General features: G+C 52.5%; 8 protein-coding genes across 8 annotated transcripts; 5 read left to right on the top strand and 3 right to left on the bottom strand.

Moving 5' to 3' along the window:
• Positions 1–1746: 1746 nt before the first annotated feature.
• On the top strand, positions 1747–3018 carry ABHS (AB hydrolase superfamily protein; the record flags this gene model as incomplete). The annotated part of the gene is made up of 1 exon (XM_014694298.1): positions 1747–3018. One exon carries the CDS (start codon positions 1747–1749, stop codon positions 3016–3018), a length of 1272 nt encoding a protein of 423 aa, XP_014549784.1.
• A 274-nt stretch (positions 3019–3292) lies between these two features.
• On the bottom strand, positions 3293–4752 carry nahG (Salicylate hydroxylase; the record flags this gene model as incomplete). The annotated part of the gene is made up of 2 exons (XM_014694299.1): positions 3293–3592; positions 3742–4752. 2 exons carry the CDS (start codon positions 4750–4752, stop codon positions 3293–3295), a joined length of 1311 nt encoding a protein of 436 aa, XP_014549785.1.
• Positions 4753–6160: 1408 nt separating this feature from the next.
• Positions 6161–6957, bottom strand: Plekha8 (Pleckstrin y domain-containing family A member 8; the record flags this gene model as incomplete). Its single annotated transcript, XM_014694300.1, has 3 exons — positions 6161–6631; positions 6690–6748; positions 6810–6957. The coding sequence occupies 3 exons, from the start codon at positions 6955–6957 to the stop codon at positions 6161–6163; spliced, it is 678 nt and encodes a 225-aa protein (XP_014549786.1).
• A 1237-nt stretch (positions 6958–8194) lies between these two features.
• On the top strand, positions 8195–11075 carry SPO14 (Phospholipase D1; the record flags this gene model as incomplete). Its single annotated transcript, XM_014694301.1, has 4 exons — positions 8195–8352; positions 8440–8467; positions 8545–10783; positions 10861–11075. 4 exons carry the CDS (start codon positions 8195–8197, stop codon positions 11073–11075), a joined length of 2640 nt encoding a protein of 879 aa, XP_014549787.1.
• A 3265-nt stretch (positions 11076–14340) lies between these two features.
• BRO1 (Vacuolar protein-sorting protein) lies at positions 14341–17469 on the top strand (the record flags this gene model as incomplete). The annotated part of the gene is made up of 4 exons (XM_014694302.1): positions 14341–14618; positions 14691–15120; positions 15195–16346; positions 16399–17469. 4 exons carry the CDS (start codon positions 14341–14343, stop codon positions 17467–17469), a joined length of 2931 nt encoding a protein of 976 aa, XP_014549788.1.
• Positions 17470–18307: 838 nt separating this feature from the next.
• CYB2_1 (Cytochrome b2) lies at positions 18308–20053 on the top strand (the record flags this gene model as incomplete). Its single annotated transcript, XM_066129626.1, has 5 exons — positions 18308–18373; positions 18428–18461; positions 18528–18565; positions 18641–18916; positions 18983–20053. The coding sequence occupies 5 exons, from the start codon at positions 18308–18310 to the stop codon at positions 20051–20053; spliced, it is 1485 nt and encodes a 494-aa protein (XP_065985711.1).
• A 359-nt stretch (positions 20054–20412) lies between these two features.
• ctf18 (Chromosome transmission fidelity protein 18) lies at positions 20413–23352 on the bottom strand (the record flags this gene model as incomplete). The annotated part of the gene is made up of 2 exons (XM_014694304.1): positions 20413–20830; positions 20894–23352. The coding sequence occupies 2 exons, from the start codon at positions 23350–23352 to the stop codon at positions 20413–20415; spliced, it is 2877 nt and encodes a 958-aa protein (XP_014549790.1).
• A 217-nt stretch (positions 23353–23569) lies between these two features.
• NAM9 (37S ribosomal protein NAM9) lies at positions 23570–25525 on the top strand (the record flags this gene model as incomplete). The annotated part of the gene is made up of 3 exons (XM_066129625.1): positions 23570–23803; positions 23911–24444; positions 24509–25525. The coding sequence occupies 3 exons, from the start codon at positions 23570–23572 to the stop codon at positions 25523–25525; spliced, it is 1785 nt and encodes a 594-aa protein (XP_065985765.1).

Raw genomic sequence — 25525 nt, 5'->3', positions numbered from 1 at the left:
TCACGGAACAAGAATAATGAATTCGTGAAGCTCGGGAAAAGATGGGAAAAGGGGAAGAGCAGCTGCTGCGCCTCTTATCTTGTTCCAGAGCCCTCCTGTAGGGCTGGCGCCCATCAATCAAATAGGTAAGGATCGGATTGTTCTCCGTCAAAGTCTGTGGGAAGAAGCCGTCGATTCCGTCCTTTTGCTGTCATACCCTCCCGGTCTTGGGCTGCCAACCGCTCCCCCCGTGCGCACTTCGGCATGAGGAGACTCCCCGATGGGGCTGCTAAGTGGCCAACCAACTGCTCCGTACCTGGTTAATAACTGATTATGCTCGGCGCTCTCCTAGCTCTCTGTGATGGGTAATCCAGGGGTACCTGATGACAGAAGACCAAGGTAATTGCCTGCGAGCAGAGAAGGGTTAGAAGGGCCAGATTCTCAGCCATGACTAACCACGACACACCACGACAAACCACAGGCGTCATGCTGATCGGTCTACACCGATGGGGGGCGCCACCTGAGTCTCTACCCTGTATGCCCATTGCAAAAGGAGGAGCGAGGACCAGCGATACCGTCGCCCGCTGGCCTTGTTCGGGCTTTGTCAAACTCCCGTATGCCTAGGCCCGCGGTTGGACGGTTGGACGGTTGGACCATCGCCTCTGAAGCCCTGGTGGGGTAGCCAAAGTCTGTTCAGAACATGATGGAAGCTGAGGGGCCATTCAGGATGCGCACATGGCGCCTCTCGTGATAGGGTGGACACTCGATTTTTAAGCAAAGTTGGTTGGATCTGGCGGGACGTGGTACGGAGTACTGCGCTAGCATATCAAATGATAACTTGTCTGGCGCCCAATTCCGCTAATGGTTGATAAGCTGGAAAAAGGGACCCGAAAAGACACTGCGGCAGCAATGTCTCCAGAAAGTTTGTTTGCGATTCCATTTTCCAAGTCAGAGTAAAGCAAGCACTCTCATTCCCGTCGGACTTGCCCATCTGCCAATCGCACCTGGCTCTAATCGGAAACCCGATAACAAGTCCTGGTGGAGGGGCACCTTTCTGACGTCAATATCGTGAGTGATTGGAAGGTGCAACGGAATATGGTGGGGGCCTGGCCGACCACTAAACTGGCGAGACTGGAGCGCAAGGGCAAGTCGATGTTCGGACCTGCCGGCAGCGTCATTACTATGTAGTACAATGTAACTACGCCCCTGGCATGTTGGTTGAGAGAACAGGGAAGCAGCGAACTCGCTGCGCAGGTTCGAAACGACACTTGAATTGGAGGCAAGACCAGCGCTCTGTAGACGGTTGGCGGGGTCTTCCTACTACTGTACCCGACGTATTGTGCCTCCGGAAAGCGGCGCTTGTTCAAGTAAGTAACTATCGTCCCCTGCTGTTCCTCTACGTCTGCCAGGACCCGTCCCGATGCTCTTACTAAGAATGTTCGCAGCGATTGCGCGTCGTCGTCACCTCTGAGCACTGGCGAAGACGCAAAGCCCCGTTCCGAATCCGGTCTCTAGACTGAACAAATAGTTGCCATTGACCCCCAAACCATGGTTCATCTAGTTGTGTCACTGAACTTACCCATTCCGTTATTCTTCCCACGTCCAGCAGGAGAACCAGTATCGGTTGGCGTTTGCTTGCCCGTCGGTCGGTCGCTGCATGGCTGAGCGATTCGGGTGGAATTGTGATAGCCTGTCAAAGTCGCCTTCCCCCACACACGAATTGCAAGTCTGCTTCCGAGCCTTCCAGCAAGCTCCGGATTGGACCAAATGGACCATTCCCAACTCGAAAACGCACTGCTACAAGTGCCCGGCCAGCAGCTTCAGACACGCGTGGACGCACTGAAACGTACCGTGACCTATACGGGGACAACTTCAGCGCCAGCCACACTCACCAACACATCAACTATCTCGACGAGGGCACCAAGCCCGGCAGTTTCGGACATTGGCCCAGACTACGAAAACCCTCTCGAGGCTAGTTCACGATGGTACCTGCAAGCCAAGGCCCAAACAGTGCGCTACGCTGCGAGCCTGGGTTTCAGCATTCACAACCGTTCAGATCCGCCCGCGCCATATCATTCACGAGAAATCTGGCTTGATTCAACCTTGTCCCAATGGAAGGGTCGGAAGAAGATCAAGGTAGAGGTGTGGAATCCCCCAAGGATCTCTGTCGGGCCACGTGCCGCCGTCATCAACTTGCACGGTGGTGGATGGATTCTTGGCCAAGGCACCGACGATGCAAGATGGGCCGGTGCAGTCGTGTGTGATGTTGATGCCGTGGTCTTCACCGTCAACTACCGGCTCGCCCCCAGCTACCCTTTCCCAACCCCAATGGAAGACTGCGTGGATGCCGTCCTACAAATTGCCTCTAGGGCGTCCGAGTTTGGCATCGACCCGGACCGCATCATCTTGTCTGGATTCTCCGCAGGAGCAACCAATGCCCTCACCAGTTGGATCGTCTTGCAAGACCCGTCTCCATGGAATTATCAGTTTCCAAGCCCACCCCCGTCCATCCTCGGCCTCGTTCTCTTCTATCCCACACTTGATGTCACAATTACTCGCCCTGGGAAGCGGCAGACATGCAATCGGCCAGAACGCACCCTGTCCCCCGGAATGACGGATCTTATAGACGCCTCCTATTTCTTTCCACCAATTCCGCGAGAGAAGTGGACGGATCCTAGAATGTCTCCGGGTCTTATGTCAGATGATCTTGTGAAGAAGTTGCCTCATTTTCATATGATATTGTGTGAGTACGACATGCTATTAGCCGAGGGTATTCGATTCGCAGAGCGACTGGACCAGCATGATATGCCGTTTACACTTCGCATTGTGGAAGGAGAGGGACATGCTTGGGATAAACCTCCGCCAATGGCCCCAAAGGAAAGCGTCTTTGTTGAATATGCCAAGGCAACGGAGAGTATTGCCCGTTGGCTGGGTCGAGATTACGAGACAGATAAAGAGTCTACAAGTTCGATGCGGACTAGACGACCGCGATTTAGACGGCCTAGACATTTGTCGATTAGATCAAGGTCAGTGCGGTAGCTGGAGAGTTGGGCACAGTGTTGCACCGGGCGTATATGGTATCAACATGGTGCGATATAGAGCATTGTATACTGTAAATATAATGAATAACACGCAAGATATGATCATGACGGGCCACCAGTAACGGATTCGGCGTTGCATTGCAATAGGAATCAAGTCCGGGGGAATTTCGTCGGCGCCTTTATTTAGTATACTGGGATACCATGGAGGAAAATAAAAAAGGTGCTGATGAATTAGTTACTCATGCAGGAAAATAACAAAAAAATGGTAGCATTTACGCAGGCAGCTCCATGTTCCTCACATCACGACCAAAATAATCCTTCTTCATACCCATGAGCTTCAGGTATCCCCACGTCATCCAATCCATAATGAAACCACTCATCCAGGCCTTGGGGACAGGGGCGTTCCATCTCGCCATAGTCTCCTTGTACGTCTCTTGAATATCTGGTCGCCGAAGAGTCTCGTAATCCCTAAACAGCGTGGGAATATCTCTCGTTGCTCGCCGACTCAGCACGCGGGCCAATAGAACGCCGTCTTCGATGGCGACGCCCGTTGCTTCGCCTTGGGGCGGCATCTGGAACCTGTTAGGCCACTGGGTATTATATGAACAATGAATGGTGATGGTCAGTGGGAGACGCCGTGTTGGTCCCTCACACTTGTGAGAAGCATGAAAATAAATAAACATATAAGTGACTTGCTCTGACGGCCAAAGTGACGACTTACAGCATGTGCAGCGTCTCCAATGACGATCGCCCTCCCCTTGCACCAATCCCCTTCTTGCGGGAGCATATAGACTGGGAAAAAGAACCACTCCTCGCACAGGTCGATAATCTCGCCGAGACACTTGAGCGCGCCGCCCTGAAACGTGCCCCGTATACTCGTCTTGATGCCTTCCTTGTCGGCGCCGTGAACAGACCAGCCCTCTCTCGCGTCCTCCTTTTCCGTCATGGGATTCACAAATGCAAGATACAGCTTCTCGTGGGACGGCTCGTAATACGTCAGCAGGAGCGCCTCGTTGCCCTTTGTTACGAGGGTCGTGTCCGTGATGAGGGGGCATCCGTCGGCGCGAACCCACGACTTCACGAGCTCGGACGGGTTGGCGCCGTTCTTGCGCAGGTCCGCGTAGCCGTAGGTGGTGCATTTCCCAGAGTAGGTCTTTTTGCGGCTCGGCTCGACGAGGGCGTTGCGCACCTGGGAGTGGATTCCGTCGCAGCCTATGATGACATCTGCCTCCAGGGTGTGTTTGCCGGGGGAGGCGCCCGTCTTGACATAGGTGATTTCGAGGCCGCCGTTATCCATGGAGCCGAATTCCCTCATTTCGTTGATCTTGGCGTCGTATATGATGTCTACCTTGGGGTCTTGATTCCCCGTCGATAGCTCGTAGATGGCATCTCTGAGGGCCTCGACGAGGAGTTGTCTCTGGGCTCTGATGGCATCAACGTCTGGCCATAGACGCCCTAGCAAGCCTCCTGTCCTGTGGGCGACAAGTTCAATGGCCGAGACGGTCGAGGCCTGGGGCCGAAGCTTGCCCCCGGCGCCGAGCCAGTCTAGATACCGAAGGGCAAGGGGCGTAAGATTGACGGCACCACCGAGTGTTTGAACGCCATCCCGGAGCTCGAGGACGGTGATGTGTAAGGGCGATGATGAGACGGGCGGCTGTTTGGCGAGTGCCAGGGCAGTGGATAGGCCTGCTGGGCCGGCACCCACGATGACGATGTGGAATGGCTTCGACATCGGTACGACTTGCTATTTTAATCTTGACGAGCTTGCGTATGTGTAAACTTGAAGGTCGTGTTGTCTAACCGCAGGGGCGGGAGGGGAGATGGTACGGATGGTCTGACGATGACAACTGCAAAGGATCGTTTCGTTCTCTAGAATCCTATCTTGCGGGCCGGACGGAATATATATAGTTGTCGTCAGTCAGGACGCCCTCGCTCCAAGTCGACAAACTCAGTGACGTTTTTCTACACGCGGCACCGCAATCGTGAAGATGTATGTCATATAACAGCCCCCTCCTGCCAACAAGGATCGTCATTGCGACGAATGCGACGAACCGATACGGAGTAGAGTCGGCATGTCGTTTGGGTCATGCTTACGTCCGGCTCTTGCCAGTCTCAAGCCAGACCAGTCTTTTCGTCGGATTCACATACATCTGATTGGTGCACGAAACCGGCATGGCGCTTCGAGACAACAAGCTGTACTCCGTATGTGCATAAAGTACATGGACGCTTCACGCTTCAGCCTCTGCGCCAGTGCGCCACCGCTCATTTCGTGCCACGGCTGACCTGTTCAAAGTCAGGCCCTGGACGAAAGAGGAAGTTTTTGCGTCGGGTTATGCGTCATCAATGCAATAGTCATGCATTTCCCTGCCAGTAGACGACACCACATACTACTTACCCTTTTCATCATATAAATTTCGCGGGTCATTAATTACTTCAAGCCATACTCCGTAGGCTATACAACACTAATATATCGCGGTATGGATATTCTCCCCGTCAATCATGATACTCAAGACGTTTTCGACACGATATTCGCCCTCTTGGGCTTTTTTAATACTAGAAGAGAGCCGGGTCATTCATCATGCAAGCGGTTCTTCTTTCTTTTAATTTCAAGGTTTCAGTGTACTGACCCAGAGCTAGAACGTGCCATACTGATATCTGTAGACCACGGTAAGCTGCTGAACAAATGGCACACGGACTAGCTGCACCTGTATGAATGATTGAAATGTTTCATGAGATCAAAATGAAGTATCAGATGCGTGCGGAAGCCTTGGATATATCTGACTGCACTGTATATCATGGGGCCGACAATGATAAAACCGACTGTGCAGTTACCCCTGGATTGCTGGAACAGCCGGCAATGCATTTTCTGATCACCTGGAAAGTTTCTTAAAGCACCATGATTCATGAGGCACCTCGGATACAGCAGGAAGACTGGTCTTATAGTGATAGATATAGCTGCATCTCGCTCAGCTACAAAATGGCAGGTCTGAAGATGATATGTGCTCCCCCAGCCATGGCCCGTTAAAAAAAACTACCAAGACGAAGTCCGTACACCGTAATGCGTTTATAAATTTCGTATATCGTTCGAATGCAACAGAAAATAGCCACAGTCATCATTTAGTGTCGCTTCTCAGCCAAACCTACCACTTGGCATCCTTGCTGTCCAAGAAACCCTTCAGAATACCAACAACCTTCTCCAACGCAGCCAAGTAAACACGCAGATCATCCTGAACTTTGCCGGAATCCTGGCCAAGCTTGGCGTAAAAGTCCTTGCGGTAGGGGCAGGCGCTCATGGCAGCGCTGAAGACAGGCTTGACGAGAAAGCTGTGGTGAGGCTTCAGGGTCTGACCATAGGCACCACGGAAGGAATCAGCGAGTTCCTCAGAGGGCTTGGCGACATTGGAGCTGAGGGCGATGCAGGTGAATTCAAGACCACTTGTATTCATTAGCTTTTGGACTAGTTCTTGGTCGGGCATAAGGGGAAAGCTGTACCGGACAAGCCAGAGCAGACCTTCGGTGGCAGTGTGCTTCTTGGTCTTGAGCTCGTTTCGGCAAAGATCCTGGATGTTTTCAGACTCGGCGGGGGCAGCGAGCTGGCGCTCACGCAGTTTCTATAGACAATGAGACTTGGTTCTGGGCAGATTGGCCATGGCTGCACGAATTTCGTACCTTGACGTTGCCGAGCATGTCGGACTTGACGGGAGAAAAGGCAACGGAGCCCATGACATCTGGACGAGTCAGCTATGCTTTCCCATGCATCATTTCTTCTCCCATGAACGAGTATCATACCGAACATGGTGGTCAGCGACTCGGCGGCATCGAGAAACTCGGTGGTGGAGATTGCATTGCCCTTCTCAGCGTCGATGGGAACATCGACAAACGACCGCCGAAAGGTCTGAACGATGGTGCCACCGGGGGGGATAACAGGGGCAGACATGATGAGGCTGTTGTGTGTTCGGAAATGACTTGAGAAGAGACAAAAAGCAACGATTGGAAAGTAAACAAAAAGGGCGGTATTCGGGCTGCGAGGCGGTCAAGGATCAAGCGACGGAAGTCGAGATGTCCTCGCTGAAGAGCTGTCGTGTCGTCGTGTTGGTCGGATGGTTTTTGGTGGGGTAATAGATGGGGCAAGGGGGCCAGGGGCAAACGAGGGGTCAAGCATTGAGAGGAGGTTGCGCGGGAGGGGCCCTCCCTCTGGCCTCCAAGGGACAAAACGTCTGGTTGGAAATATTCATGAACCATGGACCAGACGTCAGCATCAGCAAGACCTCAAACCAAAAAGGCTGCTCCTGTGCTGACGCTGCACTTCATGGTGTGCTGACCTTGGACTACTGCCCTGAATACCAATGCTCCAACATGAATGCTATTCTTGTCTCACGGTGCTGAACCCCGGTCGAGCCCCACCAGCTCGCATCCGTTTTTGGATGGCAAAAAGATGCATCACAGCTGAGGCCACGGGCTACCACCAAGTACTTACGAAGGACGGAGTAGCCTGAGCACTGCGAACTTAACCCAACATGAGTTTTCCAGATGTCTCCTGAACTCTGCGCTGCAGAGCAGTAATATCAGTTTACACCAGCTCCAGACGAGACAACTACGGGTTGTGGGCTGAAATCAATTATTACGTCCTGCAACGACGCGGCCGACAAAGCTCAACGCCGCTGAAGGCGCTTGGCTTCTGTTCAGTTGACACGCGTCTCCCGATGGAGGGAGCCATCGAGCACACACCTCATGGTTGAAAATAAAGTTCACAGGCAGGCTAACCACCTTTTGAACCACCTATGCGCATGAACCACTTGATTTGCATCGGCGTGGATTGACGTCACTTTTCCCAGCCGCCGTCGTGGTCAGTCTGTGACACTCGCCTGGGCACTTGAACACCCCACTTCCCAGAGTCTGTCTATCTACCCGTGCAGTTGCTGGGTCGCTCCTCCCAGACTTGAGCAATTGGCTTTTTTGCTCCCCTCGTGTTCATAACCCCTTCCGTTTACTTCTTCTGCCATAGCATTTTGTTACAACAATCTCAACTTATTTCGCGAAGAGGTAAACCCCCTTAACTTTGACTACCTCTTGACTCTTCCATCCCGAGTCAACGGGTTGCTCTTTGCTTGTGCCGCCTGCGCCAGCTTGCGCCAGCTCCCCACTACCAACGCTCCAGGTGCTTCATTGCAACAATGGGCGGCACCGACGACGTCAAGGACGGCAAGCCTGCCATGGAGAAGCAAGAAACTTCAGGCAGCCAGAGCGGCTTCTCTGGGTTTATGGACGACCTGAAGGAGAAATTCAGCGAGTCCAAGCTTCACGATGCAAAGGTCGCCTTAATTCACAAAAAGTACGTCATCCGGCCCCGCCATCGACAGACCTGCGATTATCCTCGGACGCCGAGATAGCCCAACAGCTGACACTTGTTTTTCAATAGACATCAGATTGGTAAATTTGGAAATTTGGTATGTTCATGAAAAGCTCCTTTACGGATTTTTCTTTCTTGTTTTAAAGTAGTCTTGGTTCTGACTTGTCACGTCAGTTCAATAAGGACCATCGCCATGACGAAGAGCATGAGCAGCGATGCGACGCGAAACGTTCTGCTATTTGCGAGCAACACAGATTTCAATCCTTCTTCCCTGAACGTGACGGAAACCTAATCAAGTGGTACGTCGACGGCTGCGACTATTTTTGGGCTGTCTCTGTAGCCCTCGAGCAGGCCCAAGAGTCGATTTACATTTGCGACTGGTGGCTGTCACCAGAACTCTTCCTGCGACGACCTCCTTACCATAAGCAGGATTTCCGACTAGACCAAATTATTAAAAGAAGAGCCGAAGCTGGAGTTAAAATTTACGTCGCCGTCTATAAAGAAGTTGAGGCCGCGCTGACATGCAATTCCCGCCATACAAAACATGCTCTGGATGCGCTTTGCCCAGAGGGAACGCCAGGTCACGGCAATATTCGCGTTATGAGGCACCCTGATCACAATGTCTTTGAGAATGCGGCCGACATGACCATGTACTGGGCTCACCACGAAAAATTCATCGTTATCGACTACTCTATGGCCTTTATTGGCGGCCTGGACCTGTGCTTTGGTCGCTGGGACGCTCGCCAGCACCCACTGTCTGATGTGCACCCAGAAGGTGTCTCGGAGGAAATCTGGCCTGGACAGGACTTCAATAACAATCGCATCATGGACTTCCAAAAGGTCGCCGACTGGGAACAAAACGAGTTGAGCAAGGCCGAATATGGTCGTATGCCATGGCACGACGTCTCCATGGCCCTTATTGGCCCTTGCGTGTACGACATTGCTGAACACTTTGTTCTTCGCTGGAACTTCATCAAGAGAGACAAGTACAAGCGAGACGCGCGTTACGATTGGATAATGCTGGAGGGCCGGGAGGGAGAGGATGAGGACTTGGTAGGTGTCCAGCGGCCTAAGCATCCTGTTGGCGACTACCTCAAACACCCAATCTCGCCTTTAAGCACCAAGAATCTTGATAACAGAGGAACTGTTCGTGCGCAACTTGTGCGATCCAGTGCGGACTGGTCCAGCGGAATCTTGAAGGATCATTCCATCCAAAATGCCTACTGCGAGGTAATTCGCAAAGCTGAACACTATGTGTATATCGAGAATCAGTTTTTCATCACCGCCACCGGTGACCAGCAGTCACCTATCCACAATACCATCGGACGAGCCATGGTAGATGCCGTAGTCCGTGCAGCTAAGGACGGTCGCAAATTCCGCATCATCGTTATTATTCCTGCCATTCCCGGATTTGCTGGTGATCTTCGAGAAAACGCTGCTTCCGGAACCCGAGCCATCATGGACTATCAATACAAGTCCATTTGTCGTGGCGAGAATTCCATCTTTGGCCAGATCAAGAAAGAGGGTGTTGATCCCACACAGTATATTTTCTTCTTCAATCTGCGATCTTATGACCGTCTCAACAAGACGCATGCCATTTGCGAGGCCGAAAAGAAAACCGGCATCAGTTACCAGCAAGTACAGCGTGCTGAAGCCGAGGAGATCATGGCCAGCGGTGTCCACGGGTACGAGGATAGTAGTTCAGACGAGGGCGAAGGCGGCAGCAGATTTCATGATTTGAACCCGAAACACAAGCACGATAGGGAGAAGCGGAAGGCTAACACGAGCAGCTCGCAACAAAAGGCAGCTGAGGATGCCCAGCGCGCTCGAAAGATTTTCGAGCAAGAGAAGCCAGAAGAGGAGGTCATCTCAGCAGCAAGTGTTGCGCATCATGCCATGAAGACTGAGTCTTCCCTACAGGACGAGCCTTGGGATAATCACGACGATGAAGAGTCTGAGATCAAGAACTGGATTCAAGAAGAGCTTTACGTTCACTCGAAGCTGCTCATTGCAGACGACCGTATCGTTATTTGCGGATCTAGCAACCTGAATGACAGAAGTCAGCTCGGCGACCACGACAGTGAACTCAGTATCGTGATGGAAGATACACGCAAGATACAAACCACTATGGATGGTAAACCATATGAAGCCGGCTACCACGCAGCCACTCTACGGAGATATCTCTGGCGGGAACATCTCGGCTTGCTGCCACCACAAGATCTCGACGCTAAGGACGATATTAACGCCCAACCCCCTACCGTTAATCCCGAAAATGATATCTATGATAATGATGAATCGTGGAATTTCGTGGCAGATCCACTCGCCGACCAACTTTGGGATACCTGGATGGGACAAGCACAGAAAAATACAAAGATATTCCGCAACGTATTCCACGCAGACCCTGATGACCACAGTATGTTCTTTGCAAAAACCGCCCACAGCACTGTAGGCTCTTTCATGTTTCTAGGAGCTGCTACTAACCACTCACAGTCAAAACATTCGACGACTACGACCGCTACCTTCCTCCCAAAGGTGTTAAACAGGGCCACATCTATGATCAATTCATGCCTGCGGAGGAGGCACGCCAAAAGTTATCCCAGGTCAGGGGTCATTTGGTGTCTATGCCAATGATGTTTTTGCAAGATGCAGAGATGGCGGAGAGGGGGTTACAGGTGAATGCTTGGACGGAGAGCGTGTATACCTAGTGTTTCCGCCTCGTGAGTGCCTCGAGTATGGGGATAAAAAGTGTTTTTTTTTCGGCAGATCTTTTTGGCTAGGTCTCTGGGTATTTTTCAAACTATGTAGTTTCCTTGGATTCATGAAGTCTATTTACAGGTTATGCCGTAATGATAAATCACATGGTTTCATGCGAGATTCATGAACACAAAAACTTTGCTTGCGCCATGATAAGACGACAATAGCTCTTTTTCAGGCGACTTTTGCAATGATCCAATCAACAATATGTCTTCTACAGCCTCTTTCAACGAATAACACGCCAGGGAGAAGGGTCGCATCACGCCAGGCCTGCACGCTGACCCCCAGCATAAGCGCCTCACTGAGCCAATTGCGAGGCTGAACTGATGTGTTGCCGGGATGTAAGGTGCACCACGCGCATAAGAGCATTTTCACAAGTATTTCGTATATGGCATGGAGTATACGAGGGCAATTCTCGAATGGTATGGGCGGCTTGGGTTTATTGGCGGCAGTTGCGGATTCGGTGTTTCTTCTTACCTGTGATGGGATCGTTGGGCTTGCGTAATCGAGGCTGACGCTGGCATGGTCGGCATGAAATACACACAACATATGGTGTGTACGTCATATATTATTCATAAGCGCGAAGTGAGGCGATGTTCCATAATGGTGGGATGTAGGTACAGGCGTGAGTGTTGGCGAAGCCATCTAGATCAATTGATGGGCCTGCCGATAGTGGCCTGGTCAAGTGTGAGGCTTCAAGAGTACTGTATAACACCCAGGCGGTGGCCCCCATTCGGGCACGGAGGAGTATCAACGCTGATACAAAATTCGAGCGAGAAAGTTTCAGGCTCTGAGACAACCTCACTTGTGAGAGAATCCAGCACACCTTTACGCCGTCACCGCGAACAGCCCTGCATGGTGAAAGGGGTTGAAGTCTCAGCCTCTAGTGGACTGAAGGTGTCCTTGCCAAGTCGTTGTACGCGTGTAAACCAACCAACGAACGTTTCAAGAGATGCCGTTTTCCCAGTTCTGCTATCCAGAGATCATTGACGGAGCCCAGAACTATGCATGATGGGATTCTTCGCGTCTAATTTATTAGCCCGAGGCATGAAGTCGAAAGAAGGGCCGCACCTGGATTTTAATTTCGGTTTGTTTGTTAAGTTGCTCCTCGGCTATCATATTCTTTGTGGGGTTTGAATTGAAGTCGTCGATTTGGACATTGAGTGAGCTTTGGACAGTCTGTGACTCTGTGCTTGGATGCCTATGATACGAGGGCAGCGAGCCGGACAGTTCCGACTCTCGGCCCCATTGTCCCTTGCAAGAGCATGAGACTGTATGCCTTTATCGGTTTCGTTTCTTATTTTTGGTCGCTGCAGCTTGGGGCCAAATGTCGACTCTTGCAACTCGGCCGCATACTGTACTCGTTCCGGGCGGTAGCGTCACAATATAATTAAACACAAGAATCCAACGTAAAAGGCGGCTCCGATTCTTTGCCCCCCGCGCAAATCGAAAATAATAATTTCAAATAATACTCAAAGATTTGGATGAGGTACATGAAAAATATGTGGCATGTTAATTGCTCGTGACTGTAATGTCTGGTGCATTTGTGACTCTTGAAGGCTTGCTGGGATGGATGCAATGAGCATTTCTGGTATGCAAGGAAAGTGCTCCAGTGGCTCTTTCCAAGTTGGCCAAGGGCCCGGCAAGTAGGCAATCTTGGGCCTGGATTTTATTCTACACCCTCTTCAACCGGCTTCTTGTCTCTACTGTTAGGCAGGACGTTCCAATCAACCCTGGTTTTACGCAAGCAGGAGACGTGAAGTGTATGAGGGCCAGGCCGTCCAAGACATGTCCAACCCAAGGCCTGTTGTTGATGACGACTCCCCAGTGGCGCATAACTACCTAGGTAGCCAGGCACCAGACGATCAGAGACTCAACACCGACTGAGGCCGATGAATATTCTCAAGCGCGGTAGTAGGTGTAGTAGGTGGCAGGAGGCACAGATGGACAGCACCGCGTCTTCGGGTCCATTCGCCAGCCTTCGGCGCATAAGCCAACCGGGGGCAGACGAACAGCCAACGGCCTCGTCACACCTGCAATAGCATCATCACCGCTGATCCCTGGCGGCTACAGCACCCAGTCTCCGTCTGTCGCGCTGTATCCACTCGGCTATCCAGACAACCAGACCCAAGTGTGGCGTGAGCTTGTTGTGGGCTTCTTGAGGTCGCAATGTAGCCTCAGAGTTGGGACAAGCTTGGAACTTGACCGTCAATCGGCCTCTCAAGACCTGCCCCAACCCAACCGGGCCTACCTATGTCAAGTACGGCAGGCGGGTGTCAATAGCATACCTACATACGCACTGCAGCCGCCACTCTGCTATGCGCCGGGGCTAACGTGTCTGGCTGGCCTGGTGCGACTGGCACATTGGTTGGGCTCCTTTGTTCGTTAATCGCCTCTGCTGTACGGAGTATTTCGACCATCTATGGCTAGTGTTCCCCCCAACACTTGGGTTGATTCTTGTTGAAAAAGGTACCATTGGACTCACTTCTACGGAGTACGTCAAATGGGAACTCGACTTTGACCCCTCCATCGCCTTGCGGCTGCGTCATAAAGCCGCCAGTCACCCTGCGTCGTCGTCCTCACCGTTGCACTTTTATTATAAGCAGGGAATATCTGGAGCTCGGGCAAGTGGACCCCGCTTTGTGTCTGGGCAGGTGGCACATAAACCATCAACACATAACTACGTACATACCGTACTCCGACCTCACAAGTGCTACGGTTCTGTATCACTACCGATCTCGCATTCAGCCGGCACGAAGGGGCCAAACACAACGTCTTAAATAGACAATATCCATCCGGCTTTCCCTGCAAAAACGCCCGCGCTCCTACGTGCACGCTTCGTCCCTCGCCCTACCACACCACGAGCTTGGCTGGCCGCATAACGGGCGACCTGCCGAACCTTTCAGCTCCCTGTCACACTCTAGCCCAACCAGTCTCGAATACGATCTTGCATACAAGTCTGGTGAGGCAGGTTGCTGCCGTAGCTACTCCTGTAGCTTCTGCTGCTTTTGGGTCGGTCGTGGCTCGAGCTATCGTTTCTGCATAGCTTTTGTGGCATCGGAACGGCAATCCGCACGTGAAAGCAGACGGTTGACTGTCATCTGGATACCAATATTATCCACCAGTCCTTGTTGTTTGAGGGTAGCAGACCTTCCTCCTCGACAAATCGTCTGGCTCCGTACCTTGCGTCGCACATTCCACATCCCACGCAGCAAGATGCCGCAATCACCCATGATCTCAGTGCCTCTCAAGGCCACCAATGAAATTGATTGGGTCTCACCTTTAAAAAATTATATACGTCAAAGCTATGGAGACGATCCCGAGCGCTATGCTGAAGAATGCGCTACCCTTAATCGCTTGCGACAGGATATGCGAGGCGCCGGAAAGGAGAGCACATCGGGTCGCGATATGCTCTATCGATACTACGGCCAGCTCGAGCTGCTTGATTTGCGGTTTCCTGTTGATGAGCAGCATATCAAGATTGCATTTACATGGTAGGAATTCTTGCACAATGCTCGTTCCGCTATGGGAGAGGGCAGGAGCATCAAGCTGATCCAACGCGACAGGTTCGACGCTTTCACGCACAAGTCAACCACACAATACTCCCTCGCATTCGAGAAAGCCTCCGTCATCTTTAATATTTCCGCCGTTCTATCATGTCATGCAGCATTTCAGAACCGAAGCGAGGACTCACCACTTAAAGTTGCATACCACTCCTTCCAGGCCTCGGCCGGAATGTTCACATATATCAACGATAACTTTCTCCACGCACCATCCTTTGATCTCAGCCGTGAAACCGTTAAGACATTGATACACATCATGCTAGCACAGGCCCAAGAAGTGTTCTTAGAGAAACAGATTGCTGATCAAAAGAAGGTTGCCTTGCTTGCCAAGTTAGCCGCCCAATCCGGCTACCTTTATGGGCAAGCCATTGAGGGGGTCCAAGAAAACGTCAACAAGGCTATCTTTGAGAAGGTGTGGCTGACAATGGTCCAGGTATGGTAGTTATAGGGGGTGGCGAACATATCCTTTCCTATTTCTTTGAGGCTAATACCACGGTTGATACACAGATCAAAAGCAATCTGCTGAATTCTATGGCCCAATATTATCAGGGCCAGGCAGATGACGAAGCTAAACAACATGGCAGTGCTGTCGCACGGTTCGAGGTCGCAGAAAGACTTGCCAAAGAAGCCGAACGACTGTCACGAAACTTTCCAGCCACGGTGCCAGCCAACTCAAACCTCAGCGCTGAGTGTGGCGGCCTCCTACAAGAGCTTTCAAAGAGACAGCTGTCGAGTGTCCAAGATAGGCTTCGTGAAGCAGTAAAAGACAACGACTTCATCTATCACCAGACTGTGCCTGCTGAAGCCAGCCTAGCGGGCATTGCGAAGCTTCCAGCATCAAAACCCATTCCCGTGAGCGAGCTCTATGCTGGCCAGGATATGCAGCGCATTACGGGACCCGACCTGTTCGCCAAAATTGTACCTATGGCCGTAACTGAATCTGCAAGTCTGTACGACGAAGAGAAGGCCAAACTCATCCGAGCCGAGACTGAGAGGGTTGATGCCGCGAATGGGGAAATGGCAGCAAGCCTAGACTACTTACGTTTGCCAGGGGCACTTCAGGTGCTGAAAGGCGGCTTTGATCAAGACATCATCCCCGACGAAGATTTCCGCCAATGGTGTATCGATGTTGCCGATCATGAAGCGCCTGCTGAGATTTTCGAACTTTTGCGGAATGAAAAGGAGACCATTGTCTCTTTATTAGACAATAGCTCCAAGCAACTCGATTTGGAGGAGAGTGTCTGCGAGAAGATGCGGTCCAAATATGAAGGCGAGTGGAGCCAACAGCCAAGTTCTAGATTAACGACAACTTTGAGATCAGACATTCGTAATTACCGGGAAGCTTTGGATGTGGCCATGAGAAGTGACAACCAACTTGCGGCGAAACTCCGGGAAAACGAAGTTGAATTTGATGAGATGCGACATGCCGCCCAGGAAGCAGATGTTGATCAGCTTTTCCGGAAAGCCATTACTCAAGCCCGCTCCAAGGGCAGTCATGCGTCGAGTCCCGCTCATGTCGAACCTAACCTCCTCGACGCGGATTTTGGCGAAAGCGGACCTAGTGTGATGGATCAAGTCAATATGGTTGAGGAAATTCTCAAGAGGCTCAATCTCATAAAGCGAGAGCGGAACCAAGTCCTGAAGGATCTCAAGGAGAAGGTGAGCATAAGGCATAGAAATATGTATTGGCAAGGCATCTGACACCTTCCAGGTACACAACGATGATATTTCACAAGTTTTGATTTTGAACAAAAAGTCCATTTCCAACTACGAGACTCAGCTGTTTGAACAGGAGTTAGAGAAATTTAGGCCACACCAGAACCGCTTATTGCAGGCCAATCATAAGCAATCGCAGCTGATGAAGGAATTGACAGCAACGTTTAACGCTCTGTTGCAAGATAAACGTGTAAGGTCCGAGCAGAGCAAATATGAGGGTATGCAACGACAGAGGTCATCGGTTATCAACAAATACAAGCGAGCATACCAGGAGTTTTTGGATTTAGAGGCAGGGCTGCAAAGCGCAAAGAACTGGTATTCAGAAATGCGGGAAACGGTGGAAAGCTTGGAAAAGAACGTGCAGACGTTTGTTCACAACCGGAGGGCGGAGGGCGCGCAGCTACTCGACCGGATGGACCAAGACCGGTCTGCGAGCAAGAGCAACCAGGCTGAACTGGAGCAAGAACGTCTACGAGGCTTAATGGAGCGCATGTCTGTGGATCCGGCCAAAGCATCGCCTCAGACATCGACGTCTAATCGTCCGGCGCCGGCACCGTTATTCCAGCCTGGACAAGGTCCTCGATATGCGCAAAACAACTTCCAGGGCCAATATCAGGTACCTACTTCGCCGCCTCCCAACCAAGCAACATATCCAGGGTATTCCAGCCCACCACCACAGAGCACGTTCTCGGCGCCTATGGCGTACAATCCGTCTCAATATGGCCGAACTCCAGGACCAACCTCACCACCCCCAAATCAGGCATCGTTTGCCGTGAATAGGATGCCACACTCGCCGCCCCCGACTCAAACGTCCTTTGGGCAGACTCACCAACACCAACCACATCAGACTTATGGGAACTACGGGGCATCCCAGGCGCAACAGCCGGCTGGTTACGTGCCTCCTGGATTTGTGCCGCCGCCGCCGCCGCCTGGTCCTCCGCCGCTGGGACCACAACAGACCTTTCACTATGATGGGCACAGCGGCCATCAGCAGGGTGCCCAGACGCGCGTGACGCAGCCAGAGCAACCCCACGATCCGTGGGCTGGACTGAATGCATGGAAATAATGAAAGAGAGGATTGGCAAAAAGCTGAGCGCTATTACGGAAAGGAAGCGCACGGGTGCGATTCATGCTTGGAGTTGAGATGAGCGGTCGAATAGCATTTGCAGATAAATGTACTGTGTACCTTGATCTATCTCCCTCCTTGTAAAGAGTTCCTGTCTAATGGCGGCGGCAATGTTGGTTGCATCGCCCTACATGATGACGAACTTTTGACAAGCTCTTGCACCGGACCCAACCTGAACCAAGCCGATGGATGGAGGCGAGGGACCCCGCGCGTTGGTCGGAGCCGGTACGGAAAGGAATTTTCATCGGGTGGAGTGCCGAAGCTAGATTGAATACATATACTCCGTATCCACTCGCCATCCATTCAGCCGAAGTGCTCGCTGGCAATTCACATTTGTAATGTGGGATATGCGGTGTGTGCGCTAGTCGGCGAGACATGGCCGTGGGGACTGGTGCCGAGTCCATATGTACACGATACGGGGTAATTGAGGCATTGCGTCGACCCAGCCAATAAAGTCCGTCGGATAAACAAGCCTGCTCATGGATCGTCTCGGGTGACGGCTGAAGATTGTGGGGGGCCGGGGCGTCGACTGGTTCGTTGCGAGCTTCTTGGTTGTCTTCCGAGGTTGTCTCCGACCGGACGTCATCCATGTTATTTCCATCGGGTGGTACCACGCAAGGGGTGCTTCTCTTGTTTTGCCATTTATCCCATTGCCTCGAACAGGCGAGAAGAAATTGAGCGTACATGTGTTCTGTGTTTGTTTCCGGGAGCACCGCCGCAGATTGACAAGTAATAAACATACATTACGACGGATAGACATTAGACCTCGGTAGCCGCCATGGCGTTGAAAGGGAGCGACATTGCTCAGCACAACAACGCCGACTCGTGCTGGGTCATCATTCACGTACGTCTTGGGGCGGGACGCTACGAAAATAACACCGCTGACTCTCCCTCACAGGGCAAAGCCTACGACGTGACCGACTTTCTTCCCGGTTGGTGAATCCATGCTCCGGCATTGCAGCCGCATAGTCATACTAACGCCGCCGTTCCTTTGCCAGAACATCCGGGAGGTTCCAAGATTATACTGAAATATGCTGTACGCAACATGACCCAATTGATTACGTGGCTTCATGCGTCCTATCCATTGCACTGCTAACAACGCTTCCTGTAGGGCAAAGATGCCACGGAGGAATTCGAGCCCATCCACCCGCCCGACACCCTCGACAAATACCTTGAAAAGTCGAAGCATCTTGGTCCTGTGGACATGGGTACCGTTGCGAAAGAAGAAAAGGCACACGACCCTCATGAGGCTGCGCGGCTAGAGCGTGTCGAGCAGAAGCCGCACTTGTCGCAATGCTACAACCTGTTTGACTTTGAGGCTGTTGCCCGGAGAGTCATGAAGACAACTGCATGGGGATACTACTCGAGTGCTGCAGACGATGAAATTGTACCAAGCCCATTTCCCCATTCACGTGTAAACGAGCTTGGCCCCTAACGCAACGAACGCTCCTAGACTATGCGAGAAAACCACAGCGCCTTTCACCGAATCTGGTTCCGACCCCAGGTCCTCGTCGACGTCGAACATGTCGATTTCAGCACCACGATGCTCGGTACACGATGCTCAATCCCGTTCTACGTCACTGCTACGGCGCTCGGGAAACTGGGCCACCACGAAGGCGAAGTCATCCTCACTCGCGCGGCGCACAAACAAAACGTCATTCAGATGATCCCCACGCTGGCGTCGTGCTCGTTTGACGAAATTATCGACGCCAGGCAGGGCGACCAAGTCCAGTGGCTCCAGCTGTACGTCAACAAGGACCGCGAAATCACCCGCAAGATCGTGCAGCACGCCGAGGCCCGCGGCTGCAAGGGTCTCTTCATCACCGTCGACGCGCCGCAGCTCGGCCGCCGCGAGAAGGACATGCGCACCAAGTTCACCGATCAGGGGAGCAACGTCCAGTCCGGCCAGGACACGGACAACTCGCAGGGCGCCGCGCGCGCAATCTCCAGCTTCATCGACCCGTCGCTCAGCTGGAAGGATATCCCCTGGTTCAAGAGCATCACCAAAATGCCCGTCGTCCTCAAGGGCGTCCAGCGCGTCGAGGATGTCATCCGCGCCATCGAGGTCCAGGCTGACGGTGTCGTCCTCTCCAACCACGGCGGCCGCCAACTCGACACGGCCCGCTCCGGCATCGAGATCCTCGCCGAAACCATGCCTATCCTGCGCGCTCGCGGGCTCCAGGACAAGATCGAAATCTTCATCGACGGCGGCATCCGTCGCGCCACAGACATCATCAAGGCCTTGTGCCTGGGGGCGCGGGGCGTCGGCATAGGACGCCCCTTCCTGTATGCCATGAGTGCCTATGGGCAGGACGGCGTCGAGAAGGCCATGCAGCTGCTCAAGGACGAGATGGAGATGAATATGCGCCTGATTGGCTGTGCCAGGGTGGAGGATCTGAACCCGAGCCTGGTTGACACAAGGGGGCTATTTGTACATTCGAATTCGACGGCTGCGGATGCCTTGTCGCAGACCGTCTATGACCCGTTGGTTGTGCCGTCACAGAGAGCCAAGGCCAAATTATAAGGTTGCGCCGTCGTCGTTTTTTTATCACGTTATTTAGACCCGAGATAGAGAAGAGACGCTGAGTGTAGATGTGGCCGTCGTGTTGGGCGGTAGTATAGCGTTTGATCCAAAATGGATGTCTACTCCAGCTCGTCGTTTTCGCGCACACTCGGACGATCCTCACTTGGTAGTTATGGTGCCATGTTGAATATGCGTAGTAAAAAATAGCGCCGTAGAGGGCAGGCAACTTACTCACTTGCCGGTTTGCTGCTCCACGAAACACGGAGCCCGTTATGCTTCTATATGCAACAAGATATTTACATTCGTCGTCAGTTCCTCCAGTGCCACGGCACACACCCGCATCGCCCATGCCGGGGTACCTACAACACCCCCAAAAACTCCTTCAACGAAATCGGCTTCCTGACCGCATTATTCAACCCTTCATGATACGTCACCCACACGTTTCTCTCTTCATGCCTACGTCTCCTATCACAGTTGCCATCCAACTCCGCCAACGGCTTCGATTCAATGATCCTCCCAAAGAAGTCCCTCATGACCACGACATCGGGCTTATCTTCTGGCAGAGCCTTGTTCTCCTTGTCGTCGTGCACAGGAAGCGGCGTCTGGACCTGTGAAGCAGCTCCAGCCTGGAAACGAGCCTGACGAGCACTGTTGTCCCGCAGCGCAATGGTTCGTCGCAGTTCCTGGTCGAGGACTTGCCTGACGGCATAGCGGGTTGGGGCTTGGGAATGGAGGAGAGCGACGGCTGTTTCGAAAGTCGAGAGCGAGTCGAGATCACTGCAAGTATTGTATTAATTGACGAAATTTTTGGTGGTTATTCTTTGGAAATGGACGACTTACGGTTCCATACGATAGACGTATTGGGGGCCACGCCCCCCCGTCATCTCGCTTTCGACTTTACCCTTGTGAAGAGCAATTCCAACCTCTGCCAGGACTTGGCTAGCCCGCTGGACCATGACCTTTTCGCTCTCCTTGCGGACGCTCGCCATGGTCCCCTGGCTGCCGCCTACCACGACGGGCTTCACATCCGGGGATACAAGGCGGATCAGGTAAGGCAGAAACTCCGTGGCCACGTCCTCTGCGCTGCGGAAAGACCGCATGAGCGTCGGACTGAGCTGCGACTGCAGAGCTTGAAGCTGCGACCGAATCTGCTTCTCTGCCTCGCGAGCCTGGAAATCAGCCCGAGGACCGGAAAATGGCACTGGAGGACTATTGTCTTCTTCTTTTTCCACCCCGCCCCAGCGTTTTTCGAAGCCACTGGCCATCGTGTAATGCTTCTTGGGTGAGGCAAACAGGTGATGGCACGCCAGGATTGGTTGACTGAGATATGGCGCCAGTTCCCATTCCTGGCTTGCGTATAGACGTGATTGGCAGGAGTCATGGAAATGTAGCCAGTCGTAAGCTTGGTTGGGTTTGGCGAGGTAGATGTCGTCGTTGAACTCGCGGTTCGGATACTCGGCGAAGATTTCCGTCAGGATGGTGCTAATTTCGCCGCTCGTGTCGACCATTTGGCCAAGGCGGCCCATGGCGTATTTCTTCTGCTGTTCGCCGAAGCCCAACTCAGCCTTTGGCTGCTCATGCAGGGTTTTGGGTTCAGATAGGTCCATGGCTTGTTTAGGAAAGCCGCCGCCTTCTTGAAATACGCGTTGGATAATATCTCGTACATTTCCTCGTCCCAGGCCTCTGGCTCCAGCGGCACTGCTTGACAAGTCGCGTAGGATGTTGTTTTCGATCCACGGGCGTGTGAGTCGCTGATTCGCATGACCGAGGCAAGATCTGAACCGGCCTGCCACCCACTCACCCACAACCATGACACCGCGCAGGTCGCCTTCAACGGTGCTTTCCGCCCCCCGTTTGGCATCAATACCACTTGTCATGCCCCATGCTGCCTCGCACAACTTTCTTGCGGCGTCCTTGTCGCAAGGAATACCCTCCTTCTCGAAGATACTTTTGACTCTGCCAACTACCGCATCAAGTGATGGTCGGCCAACGTGGACGATCTCTGCCAGATTCGACTGTCGTAGGGGCCGCAGGGACGGGTGATAGACATCATTACAGATGAGAACCAATGGCCGCATTTGTCGAAAGTCATCCCCCTTCTTCTTTTTATGACTGTACTCAGACGTCGGGGCCGACGAGTTCCTCTGGTCCGTCAGAACTAAGTCAATTAATGCCTTTATGAATCCACCTTCCCCAGATGCACCAGCTCCAGACGTCACACCGTCCACCTCATCCACAATCACACACACGGGCTTGGCAATTTTCTGTGAACCGTCGCTGGCTTTGTTGTTGGTGACATTTTTCACGCTTTCCGTGCCCAAGCTTGTCCGTATCCGATCCCTGACGACATCACGGCTGCGGTCATCACTGGCGTTGACCTCTAGAACCTCGTATCCGGCCTGTTTCGCGCAGACGTGAGCCAGAGTTGTCTTTCCCAAGCCCGGTGGTCCAGTAAGCATCAATATCTTGCGATGGGGCTTCTCTTCCTCCAATTGATGCTTCGCACCGGGTCTTCTGGTCATCACTGGCTTAGCCTTCGCCTGGCCGGGGAAAACAACAGGGTCCCATCGCTTCAGCCATCGGAGTACTTGTCGATTGGTGCCGTCGTCGCCACACAAGTCCATAAAATTTCGTGCACGATATTTCTCAGTCCATAGAAGGGTTTTCTTTGGTTTCTCGCCTGAAATCGGGGCCTCAAGTGATGGTATTATCGTATCGGGTTTAGTAGAAACGGTTAAAGGCTTGTTTCTGATTTCCTTTGCTGCCTTGTTTATCAAGTCGTGAATTTCAATACCGTAGTAGCTTCGCTTCGCTCTGCCCTCTTTCGTTTTGGATCGTGCTGCTACCATTGTTTCGTATGACACTGCAGCAGACGTTTTTCGTTGCTTAATGGTTGCAGACTTGCCACAGCATGTTTTGGCGGAATACGTCGAAGGGGAAATGGTTTCAAGAATCAAGCCAGAGAATAAAGAGGGTTTGGCTGACCAGTTTGGAGGTTCTGTTGAAGCCCTAATGTCAGATGTCTCGACAGAAGTCTGAGTGTCATCGCCCTTATGGTTCTCTTCGTGTTGCATTATAGGGGCCGTATCATCGTGTTCGGGGGGGTGTTGCAGCATGCGCCTCTTGGCTATGTGGGAACCATTTTGGGGTTCTTGGCTCTCATCCTCCGAATCATCACCATCCAATATGAAGGGCCCATCGACGCGGGGCTTTGATTTCGTAGGTTCTTCATGAGGCGTTGGGCGCTTCGGAGCAGGCGAGCTCTTTGGAAAAGTAATAGGTGAAGATGCGGACAGCATGGTCAAGTGCTTTTCTTTCCAGAATCAGGTGCACTAATCAGCTGTCAGACAGGTTCCAAACGGAGCATGTGCATTGACAAAGTTGTCAAGTTTCGAAATGAAAGTAGGGAATGAGTGTGTAGCCATCCGCAACTGTTCTGCATGTAAGTCGCGTTTCTGGTTGAGTGAGACGCGTTTAGTGGGGCCCACTTTTGGCATTGACCGAGAGTTTAAACCAATGATCCCTGCCAGTCCCGACCAGCTGCGCACAGCTGACAAAGGCCGGACGTCGGACGGGATAATCCGCCGGTGCCAATTGAGCTACGCCAAAAAATCGGACATTGTTCGAGTCTCGCTCCTGACGCTCTTGAAGCTCCTTCGGCGACGTCAATCTTGCTCGACAGCCATCAACAACAGGGCTGCATCTGTGAATATGCGCAAACCATACAGATTTTACAGTCTTAATCGACCGGTAGGGATTTTTCCGATGCAATTATTCGATTGCGCTTGAACGAGCAACATTGTGTGGAATGTACTTCTCCATCATACTGTAATGGCTAACAGGACGTTGCCTTCTAGAAATTGCGTCAGTCATGGAACAAATACAACTTGTATAACCTATACCGAAATGCTGGGCGTGAACCCCAAATTCGAGGCACACCGACTTTCTTCCAGCAGAAGTGGGCAGCCAAATCGAAAACCCGAGCCTACCACGGCGAGCATATTCCCGAGAAGAAATGGGTGCGCCTATTCTCTCGCCGGCTTCTTTCAGCCGTAGACTTGCCGCCGGAGTACTTAGCTGCTCATGATGGCTCTGAACAAGCTGCCGGTCGCGGTTCCGGCCTCACAACGTCCAATATCACAGCAGAGTCGTTTTCCAAAGTCCCCAAGCCGAGCACATACGAGCGATCAAGGCGGAGACCTCCTCCGTTTGGCGATGTGAACAAATTGCTATCTGATCAGTTCACAGGCATGACGCCTTACATGCAGATGACATTTGCGCCGCTGGAGCGAAGATTGGATACCGCAGTCTTCCGAGCGTTGTTTGCTAGCAGCGTGCGCCAGGCCCGCCAATTCGTCATTCATGGTGCTGTCAAGGTCAACGGCAAGAAAGTAAGAAGATTTCATACAACTTGACCCAATCTGGCAGAGGCCCGGCATGCTAACGTACTTGCAGATGATCCATCCATCATATCAGCTGAACCCAGGCGACATGTTCCAAGTAGACATTGACAAGGTCATGTACGGCACTGGACAGCAAAAGGCTACGCAGGGAAACAAGAGACTGGCGGAGAACCTGAATTCGAGAAAGCAGAAAGCCGATGCATTTTACCAAGCAGCTATTGACAAGGCTGCCGCCAATGCTCGTACGGTTGCTTCAACAAGCGAAGCCGCGGCCGAAGCGGAGAAGCCCGAGGCCGAGGCCGTGTCAGCGGAGGAGTCGGTTGAGGATCAGCCTGAGAGTGCGGGGGAATCAGTCTCTGGACCAGGACTCGAATCCCTTACCCCTGAGGAGAGTTGGAGACTTAATAACCGAGCTCTCAAGTTTCTCCTGAAAGATGTCAAGAAGATTCTCAAGAACAACCCTAAGGACCTCTCTGCGAAGGAAAAGAAGCAGCTGCGCTTATTCCGAGCCGATGCAAAGCGCTTTCTATCGCAGCCCGAAGATAGTGCCCTGGATGTGCAGGAGCTCATTGAGGAGCTCCAGCTGCAAATGAAGAGCCACGAACTCATGCGTGAAAGCTTCGAAAAGCTCACCATTGCTCCTGTGTCGCCCGACGCAACGGCTGAGACGCCCGCCGCCGAAGCCTCTGGCCAGCAAACCGAGTACAACCGACAGCGTCAAGTTGACAAGGGTCTCGATGGTCTCAGTGAAGAGCAGAAGGAGAAAGCCGTTCGCATCATGGGCGAATCTCAGCTCTCCCGTGAAGAAATGCGAAAACTTGCCCGACTACTCCAGTACGACGAAGAGAACCCCATTGATGACAGCAAGCCATACGCCACGCCATGGCGACCACGACCCTTCATGTCCGCGTTTGCATTCATCCCCCGCTACCTCGAAGTTAATCCTAACATTTGCGCCGCCGTGTATCTCCGTCACCCCGTGGCAAGAAAAGGCATGGGCGAGGTCCCTACGCCATTCAGCTATCTCACGAATCAATTGACGCACAACTGGTACCTGGAGCGTGGCTAA

Source organism: Metarhizium brunneum, chromosome 1 (assembly GCF_013426205.1).
Source record: "Metarhizium brunneum chromosome 1, complete sequence".
Taxonomy (NCBI): Eukaryota; Fungi; Ascomycota; class Sordariomycetes; order Hypocreales; family Clavicipitaceae; genus Metarhizium; species Metarhizium brunneum.
This window is presented reverse-complemented; position numbering and strand designations above follow the sequence as displayed.